Source organism: Podarcis muralis, chromosome 7 (genome assembly GCF_964188315.1).
Source record: "Podarcis muralis chromosome 7, rPodMur119.hap1.1, whole genome shotgun sequence".
Lineage (NCBI taxonomy): Eukaryota > Metazoa > Chordata > Lepidosauria > Squamata > Lacertidae > Podarcis > Podarcis muralis.
Genome location: NC_135661.1, coordinates 78,138,647 through 78,148,314, shown reverse-complemented (window position 1 = coordinate 78,148,314; position 9,668 = coordinate 78,138,647). Strand labels below are relative to the sequence as shown.

At 42.7% G+C, this 9,668-nt stretch overlaps 1 protein-coding gene across 1 annotated transcript; it reads right to left on the bottom strand.

The window, feature by feature from the left end:
- Positions 1 to 1,361: 1,361 nt before the first annotated feature.
- LOC144328546 (phospholipase A2 inhibitor and Ly6/PLAUR domain-containing protein-like) lies at positions 1,362 to 8,893 on the bottom strand. The gene is made up of 5 exons (XM_077932505.1): positions 8,845 to 8,893; positions 7,540 to 7,683; positions 5,562 to 5,711; positions 3,392 to 3,538; positions 1,362 to 1,696 (listed from the first exon to the last, which is right to left on the bottom strand). Exons 1-5 carry the CDS (start codon positions 8,891 to 8,893, stop codon positions 1,524 to 1,526), a joined length of 663 nt encoding a protein of 220 aa, XP_077788631.1. The 3' UTR covers positions 1,362 to 1,523.
- Between the last annotated feature and the right edge of the window lie 775 nt (positions 8,894 to 9,668).

Sequence of the window (9,668 nt, the reverse complement as noted above, 5' to 3'; positions counted from 1 at the left end):
AACGATTTTCCCTATGGGCTTCCTTCGCAAGACGAAAGCCCATAGGGAAATCTCCGGGACAGCGTGGAAGTGCAGAGTGTCTTCCCCACTGTCCTCGGACCTCCTCCGAAGCCTGGCGGCGGGAGGAGGTTTCTCCGACCCTCCGCCAGGCTTCGGAAGGCTGCTCCGAAGCCTGGCGGGGGGGTGGAAAGACCTCCTCCCGCCGCCAGGCTTCAGAAGGCTGCTCCGAAGCCTGGCGGGGGGGCGGAGAGACCTCCTCCCGCCGCCAGGCTTCGGAGCAGCCTTCCAAAGCCTGCCAGGGGGGCGAAGAGGTTTTTTTAAATGCTGGCGGGCGGCAGCGAAGGCTTCGCTGCCACCCGCCAGCATTTTAAAATCACCCCGGACATCGGGGAAGTCCTCCGCTGTCCCGGGGTTTTTTAAAATGCTGGGGGTGGGAAGAAAAGCCCTTGTCCCTCCCTCCCCCACCTTCAGAAGAGGTCAGGGGACAGACTGAAGGCGGTTTCCATAGGAATGCATTGATTGATTTTCAATGCATTCCTATGGAAAACTGTGCTTCGCAAGAAGAAAAAACTTGCGGAACGAATTAATTTCGTCTTGCGAGGCACCACTGTATTTATTAAGGGGCAAATTCCCTTAACCCTCTGAAAAAATTGATCTGTTTTTCCTTTACAGTTCTGATTATAAGGAGATCATGTAGGGATCATGGCTATTTTTCTAGATTTGCAGGTGCCAGAGTTCACCACGAACTTGTTCCTTGTTCTCTTAGAATGGCAATGGCACTAACCTGAGAGACGCCTGAGCTGAGCTCCAATGAACTCCAATGAACTTAAGAGAAGCTTTGTTCAAATATTTAAATCTCCCAATTGAGAGATGGGTTGGTTATATGCTGAACTATTTATTAAGGGACAAATCCCCTTACCCCTCTGAAAAATTGCTCTGTTTTGCCTTTACAGTTACGATTATAAGGAAAAAGGTTTGTAGGGATCAGCGCTATTTTTCTAGATTTGCCGGTGCCAGAGTTCACCACGCTCCAATGAACTCTGCCTTAAAATATGCCCTAATTTAAATCTTTCAAAGGAGAAACCTCTTATCTCAGGAATCGTCTGATTCTAATAATAATTTTAGTTGTGCTATGTGTTAATTTTGTTTTTATTCTGTTTTATGTATTGCATCTTTCGTAATCGGTGTGGCTAAACAATACATGATAATTGCATTTGTGTCTGAAAGAAACAGATCTGAGAACCAGCATTTGATTCTCCATAACCATTTATTTTGCATTGTAATCGTTAGAATGAAAACTTAACTGTTTTTTAATGATACACAACAGGATTCTTTGAAGTTAGAATCCCCAATTCCCGTATTCTGACCTCTTTTTCTCTGCCCCTTGCTTCCCTTTACTTCAACCAAAAGCCAAAAAGAAAGAAACAGAGATCCTGAGTCCTGAATTTCAAAACTAGGCCTCCAATTCCCCCTTATTGCCATATATTTTGGAATACACAAGGAGGAGGTCTACACTGTCCCATTCACTCTTCATGTTCAGGCTGGTGTGAGATTTGTGAAGCATTGTAACAACTTTCTTGGATAACAGAAAGGAGAAAACTCCCAGCTCCGGTTATTTTTCTTTGATTTTTCCCGATGGCACAAAAATCTGTTGTTCCACAACCTTGGAAAGTGAAATTGTGGATCTGTATTACACCTGGGGGGGGGGGGGGAGAAATGTTGGCATTAGTCCTTTACTCAGGGACTAGGAGATGGTTTCTGTGATGGTGAATGAGAATTTTAATAAGTTATTTTTTAAAAGTGTATATTTACGAAATCTGACAAATATCATAATTTACTCAGAACATAAATATACAAAATTTTCAGCATTAGAAGTTCAGGTAAAAAATTAGATCAGATATAATTTAAAATTGCTATCATACCCAAAGGACTCTCAAGACACAAAGAATATTAATAAACAGGTTATACTTATAAGATATAATGAAATCAGAGAATTTGAAAACAGGCCTAATTGTTAGGGCAGGTGAGTTGCAATAAAATGTGAGGAATTCTACACCCCCCCCCCATCTCCTGGGCATATTAAAAGTCACATGCTACGGCCACACAGCAAGATCTGAGAACAATACTCCCTCCTTGGTGTCTGAACCTTGAGTAAACTTGCCACAAGTCAACAGGGTGATCCAGCAGCAAAAAAAGCTGGTGATGCACTTCATTGTCTCTCAGGATGGTTGGGTGCCAACTGAGGCTCCCTCATTGCCTCACTGTGATCTAAGTATCCAGAGAATCCTCCTTTTATTTTACCATATCTATTTTCATGTTAAACGCATCAAACATAAAGTAGGTGAAAAAGGTGAATCCCAAGAGCCAATCAGGTACTCACCTCAGAATTCTTACTCAACCCTTAAAAGAGAAAATAGCAAAGCCAAGGCTGTAAAGGGCAGCAGAAATAAGAGAAGAAAGAATGTAGGGCAGAAGCACCACAAATGGCCTGGAATCTGCCTCTGTTCTCCTGAGGCAAATCAGCCATATGCCCCTCCCCCATTCATTCCAAATTCCCTCTCAATGTAGCATTATTCCTGGAAAATATGCTGAAAGGATGGTTTCAGGTTAAGAACGGACTTCCGGAATTAATTAAGTTCTTAACCAGAGGTAATAGGAAATCCTGTTAATGAAAGACGGGACTCCCAAGTGCCATCTGGTGTCAAATTGTTATAATGCATATAAAGCACTTTATCTTTACAGATGTAGCTAAATCATGACATCAACAAAATAATGTATGGTTGTAGAAAGGAACATATCCTCCCTCTCTTCCTCCTTCTGTGTATCCCCTAAATGAATTCTGAGGGTTTTCCCAATTCTGTGGAGCAGATTTTGGGAGGATACAGAGCACATACATGCAAAAGAGAGAGGAAATTCTCTTGCACAACTATAAATCCTTGCACTAATGGTCTGAGTTAACCATATACTGCTCGGTGTCACAGAATTTAGGGAAATGTAATACATTCCTCTTACTTAATAAATATTTGTTTTGAGCAAGATGGACACATTTTGTCCTGGACTGCATCCTAGTGGTGGAGATATCCGGATTCAACTAGGGTGAAGCAATCAATGCACTTTTTTTACTTTTGTTCAGAAGGGTATTTTATACACACATCTCACTCTGAATCCTCTTTCCGGACAAGCAAGTGGCATTATGAGAGTTAAAGGACACAGACCAGGCAGGCAAAACAATACGGAAGGGTGCAGAGTGGGGCCAGTGAGAGATATGATCCCTCTGATTGTTCCAGCAACATGCAAGGGAAAGGGAGGAAGGGAGAGAAGGAGACACAGAGAGAGTCTGCATGACCAAGAATTACAAGGCATTTTTTCCTTGTCTGAGTAGCAATGTTACCGGTAAGAAGAATTCCTTTAAAAACAACACACTGGGTCTCATTCTCTAGGCAGTTGATGGTCTTCTCACTTTTGCACATTATGGTTCCTTTGGAAAAGCAGGATGGGCAATGCAAACCATTTTCAGTCATTATGTTGCGATCAGGAACTGCCAAAATCAAAAGTATAGTGAGCATGCTGATGTTTTTCTCTGTTTTTGTATCTCTGTGTTATATTAATGGAATCCACCCTAGGGCCTTCCAGTTTTGGTGGGGCAGCTGCAAGTACTCTTGGATAAAATATAATTGTGTCTAGATTATATCTGGGTTCAGGACTGAGCAGGGGACAAAGTCACCATTGGTCTCTGAGATGAATGACCTTTACATAAAGGGGGGTGGGGGAGTGTGAACATTCTTCCCTTCTCAGTCTCTCAGAAGGTTTTCCTGCCATGGATTATGATGTAGCCTGTATGAAAATGTATTCTCTTAGTCCCTTATCTTTGTACAGAGATTCTGTCTGTCTTCTGCACTTCAGCAATGAACTAACCGTCACTTTCTGTGAATTCCCTGAGACCTGCAGGTACAGGGCAGTATATAATTTCAATCAATAATAATAATTAATAATATCTGCTAGCTTAGTCGGTGCTTATTTTGTCAATTAAAAGACTGACCAGAAGCAGTTGAAGGGTCATTTAGAAGGACACCTGGATAAGATAGGTGGGTTGTAAGGCCCATATTAGGACCATATAATTGAATGTTAACGCAAATGAACCATAACCTGTTTATGAGCTGTTCATGCACGTAGGTATCCAATTATATTGCTTGAAATATCATTCACGGCTAATTATGGATAGGGAATGTTATAAAGGCATCTTGAAGATTGTATATTATAGATCTATTGTATTATACTTATCCACTTGGTTACTTAATGTAGGCAAAGTTCCTAAACTGACATAACTGACACTTCTTTAGACAATTCTGAACCCTAGAAAATCAACATGACTCCTGTCAGAAGTAATCTACTTCTGAGGTAACCGTTTTGGGGAAGTGGGTCATTAAAATAGCAGATTAGCACAGCAGCACATCAAAGGAATGGAAGCTGCTCCCTGTGAAGTAATAAAACCGGGATTAGGTTTTATTAGAATATGAGGAATGTGACCATTCCCAGGAAAAGACAAACTGCCAAGGCAAGGATGCTGCTGTGCCTATGAGAGGGACAGGACATATTCTGGTGGATGTCTTCATTGTAGGCCTCAGGTTGTATATATTTATGCATAGCCATATATGATAAAGACACCACAATGCATTATGGTCCCACAGGAAACACAGAGCCTGGGTTACAGCATGCCTGGTACCCATGGAATCTCACATCACTTGGATATAGGGGTGATATGTAACCATATCTTAACATACAGTAAAAACATGGCTGGGACAAGGGGCACTGGCACTGTGCAGGATCAGATCCTCCCACCTATCAGAAGGATGATCTGATTCTGCATGGTGCTGCTTTGAGGGGCAAAAAGAAGGAGAGGCCTGGTTGGAAAGGCAACCCATCCCTTCTCTGGCAGACGTAGCTGCCAAGTAAAAGGTAAAGGGACCCCTGACCATTAGATCCAGTCGCGGACGACTCTGGGGTTGTGGTGCTCATCTCACTTTATTGCCCAAGGGAGCCGGCGTTTGTCTGCAACCAGCCTCCGGGTCACCTGGCAGCATGACTAAGCTACTTCTGGCGAACTAGATCAGCGCTCGGAAATGCCGCTTACCTTCCCGTTGGAGCGGTACTTAGTTATCTACTTGCACTTTGTGCTTTTGAACTGCTAGGTTGGCAGGAGCAGGGATCGAGAAACGGAAGCTCACCCCATTGCGGGGATGTGAACCGCTGAACTTCTGATCGGCAAACCCTAGGCTTTGTGGTTTAACCCACAGCACCACCCATGTCTCTAGCTAGGTCCCTCTTTTTCACAGTTTCTCCTCATGACTGCCTCCCTGTCCTGCCTGACTCTCCATCCCTTGAGAGCCCCTAATAGTCCTGAGCTACTCAACCCAACCTGTAGCCACCTGGGGCTGTCTCACCCCATTTGAATGAGGCACAGATTCTCTAAGTACTGCTGATTGACTAAGGATCCAGGCCATGGCCAAATTCAGTGCAAAACCCTAACATGTTAATGATTCTAAATTGATGCAGAAACGTACGGCTGAGAGATGCATTGTTACACATTTTAGTCCTGCAGCAGTGCTTCTTCATCTGAAAGAATTTACCATCCCCTGCAGTGAAGCTGTAATGGCCTGGGGAACAGTATCTGGATGACGAGCATTTCTTCGAAAGTTGCTCTTGGAATTTCCCTATGAAAAATAATTTGAAAAAATTAACTAGATATGGAGGTTTATTGCTCCTAAGACACATTCATTGTAATGGTTCCAATTTTCTGTAATGTCTGAATGAGAACCTTTTCAAACAAATAACATGGAAAGTATTATTAAATTCGGCAATATAAAGTGATGGGTTTTCTGAATTAAAATATGTACACACCACTATGTCATAGAAAGAAAAAAAATCAAAATGTCTTCCAGTCATAATACTTAAAGCATTCAATAAAAGCTATTAAAAGTAAAGAAACAGATATCAATTAACCAGTGGAAAGGTGTATTCTGAATGGCTTGCATGAGCCTGGTGGAATACACATTTTTCTGCAGGCATTTAAAAGATGCTTGCCAAGGATGTGTTGAATAATAGTGAGACAAGAGAAGCAAATATAAGTCAGATGATACTACCCTGGCCATGGCTAGGTTCCTCTTAGAAGTAATAAGAAATAGTAACCTACATACTCTGGATAAAACAAAGTGATCACCTTTTAATCTTCATTGTATTTCTCTTTTATCTTGTTTTTGGAAATGATTTTGTAGGTCTTTCGACTGAAATAAATAATGTTGTTCTTCTTGGCAGTATCAGTTGCATTTTCAGCTGAATTTGGGGAAACCACTTGAAGCAGCCATTGTGCATGGCTATTTCAATGGCTTTTGTTTGATTTGCTCAATGCAAACGGCTAGAAGTCTGTAAATTTTGATAATCAACCCAATTTGCAATGGGGCGTGAATAATTTCGATTGCAACTGTAGTTTGTAAAATATAACCAAAGCTTTCAAAGCTTTATTACGATCATAGACCAGAGTAAAAGGCATTAAATTTGGAATGAATGTAGAACTTCATTTCAGGTCCAATTTGCAGCATGAGAATCATGGCTTCTTCTATACTTCTGACAATGCAAGTGCTATACACTGCATTCTCTCTGCTAGTCGATCATAACCGTTTACAGGGTGGGAAAATACTTCTCTGAACTCCTGTTGCCCAACCCAAGATACTTGGCAGAGGTTTAAAGACTGTCTCAAGGCAAATCTTTAAAAATGTAGTATCAACACTGACAACTAGGAAACACTGGCCTGCGAGCACTCCAGTTGGAGAAAAGCCTTTAACCGAAGGTGTCATAGGCTTTGAAGACACTTGAATTCAGGATGAAAGGGAAAACATGCTAGGAGGAAGGCACACTTGGCAAATCCACACCATGATCAATTCCTGCCTGGAAACCAATGCCCCCACTGTGGAAGGACGTGTGGATCCAGAATTAGCCTCCACAGGCGCTTACGGACTCATTGTTAAAACCATGTTTATGGAAGACAATCTTACTCAGCTACAAGTGATCGCCAAGGAAGAAGACTTGGCAGGGCACTTCAACTGCACCAACCTCACTGTCCCATTTCCCCTCTCTCTCCAAGTATGTAGCAATGATGTAGGAACAGATGGTCAAGTGAGCACAACCATCCCACCCAGAATAGCCCCATGGTATTTTAGCAGCTGAGGCGAACCACAAAATGGCAACCACACACACTAGGGAAGAAGGATGGGTGAACATGTACATCAAGCTGGAAATCTGATGCTTGTGATCAGGTGATTTTAGATTCCCCATTTTCAAATGTTAGCGATTCCTTACTGCAGGATTGGGAAGCTGTGATCCTCCAGATGTTTCTGGACTTCATCTCCCATCATCTCTGACTGGTGGCCAGGATAGATGAGGCAGATGGGAGTTCTCATTCATCTACAGCTTATGTGCCACAGCTTCCTTACCACTAACTTATTAATTTCAAAAACAAAAGACAAAAAAACGGATAAATCTTACCTATATTTGTACGCAGAACACTGGCAACACAGGAATCTTCGTGCAAGTTACAAGGTTTTTTTACATAGTGATCATATGTCAGTCCAGTACTGTTAAACACGTGTCTGCAGTACAGAGGTTGAAATGCAAAATATTTCATTGTTCCTGAGGACAGGAGCAAAAGATTAGTTCATGGATTGTTATTGTCATTAACATTATTATTATTTGGTTTTGTGGTTTCCTTCATTTGACACAGAGAAGGAGGTGAGAGTGAATTAAATGAAATGGGGTTCAAGTTAGCAAGTTCTTTTTTAAAAAAAAATTAAATGAGTAAAAGCCATTGGCTAGAACACTGGTTTACGGTAATTATTTCCAAGAGGTTTGAAGGTAAACCCTCCCTTTACCATGGCCCATTTCCCCTCCCATCCACTTCAATGCCTTTTTTTCTTCTACAGTTTGATTACAATCTTAGATGGGAGCTTAGCTAAAGGAGCAATGGCCAGACGATAAGCAAGAGGAAGGCAAATTGTGACAGATCCTTTCCCCCTTACCTGCAGGTCCACTTTTAAATCTAAATTGGTCTTATCCCATCATTTAGGCATGAAAAAAAGCATTGGGGAAACTGGGAACCCTCTGTAGGAATAGTCTGTACCATCACTTACTAGACCTCTTAGGGAGAAGATTTTGCATTTCAACCAGTTTTAAGCAGAGTTAAATGAACAGGGTTAGATGAAGGTGAAGAGAGTTGGACTTTAAGGGGGGGTTAGGACAGTTAAGAGGGGAGAAAGAGGGGACTTCCTGGAAGCACATACTGTTCTGCATGACATGGACAAAGTGGAAATACAAACATTTTGATCCCTGTCTCGTAAGACTGACAAAGCTACCAATTTGAATGGCTACCCAAAAGGTTTACACAAATGATGCAGAATTAGGCTACCAGTGGCTACTAAACATAGTACCTTCAGTTACTAGCATATTTCAAATATCATTTTAAAACTCTATCCATTTCAGTTGCTCTTGGTTTCTATATTTTTTTTATTTGATTTCTGCACTTGCCTCCAAGCAGCTCAAGGCTGTGTACATGGTTCTCCACTCCCCATTTTATCCTCACAAGAACCTAGTGATGTAGGTTAACCAGAGGTATAGTGACTGATCGAGGATCTCCCAGTGAGCTTTGTGGCTGAGTGGGGATTTGAACCCTGGTCTCCTGGATCCTTGTCTGACCCTCTACAACACACTAGCTCTCTTAAATTCAGCTCTCTGGATTCCTCTGTACTCTAAATATTATTACTGTAAAAGTTCCCCATCCTACTGGTTCCTACTTACCTGGAGAAAGCAGGGCCAAGAGGAGGCATGTGCTCAGGAGTGCCTTCATCGTTCTAGAAAGAGAAATGATGCACATAGAGTCTTCCTTGGAGGGATTTATAGGCTACGTGTTTGTGCTGCAGGCAACACTTTGGCATAAAGACATAGAGAAAATGATGAAATTCAAAGCTCACTGTTGAAATTGTCTGAATTATTTCACCACAATCTCATTAGTTGTCAACAGGCACTTTTCAAATTTTTTCTTCTATACAGTTACCGTATTTTTCGTTCTATAGGACACAATTTTTCCCTCCAAAAAAGCAAGGGGAAATGTGTGTGCGTCCTATGGAGCGAATGCAGGGGGGAGGCAGCTGGGAAAAGCCCCCAAGAGCTGCACGCAAGCTCCATGCACTCTTGGGGGCTTTTCCCCAGGAGGGAGAAGGGACTGACTGGCCGCATCAGTCCCTTCTCCCACCTCGTAGAAAAGCCCACAGGAGCCACGCACCCTTTAAAGAGTGTGCGGCTTCTGCTGGTTTTGCGAAAGGTGGGGGAATTCCCCCACCTCGTAGAAAAGCCAGCAGAACCCGCACAGCCCCTTTAAAGAGCACACGGCTTTTGCAGGGCCACTGTTGGGGGCTTTTTCCCGAGGAGGGACAAGGGACTGACTGGCTGCATCAGTCCGTTCTTCATCCTAGTAGAAAAACCGACAGGAGCCGTGCGCTCCTTAAAGGGTGCGTGGCTCCTGTGGACCTTTGCGGGAGATGGAGGAATTCCCCCACCTCCCTCAAAAGCAGGGAGAAGGTCTGGGAGAAGCGCACAGGCTGCGCGCTTCTGTCCGCTTCTCC

Bases quoted from the DNA above. Each gene is read 5' to 3' on its own strand.
- LOC144328546 (XM_077932505.1), bottom strand. From the start codon at position 8,893: ATGAAGGCACTCCTGAGCACATGCCTCCTCTTGGCCCTGCTTTCTCCA. The intron at 7,684-8,844 runs GTAAGTAGGAAC...TCCTGTCCTCAG, and splicing joins CTTGGCCCTGCTTTCTCCAG to GAACAATGAAATATTTTGCA. The intron at 3,539-5,561 runs GTACGTTTCTGC...TGATTTTGGCAG, and splicing joins TAACAATGCATCTCTCAGCC to TTCCTGATCGCAACATAATG.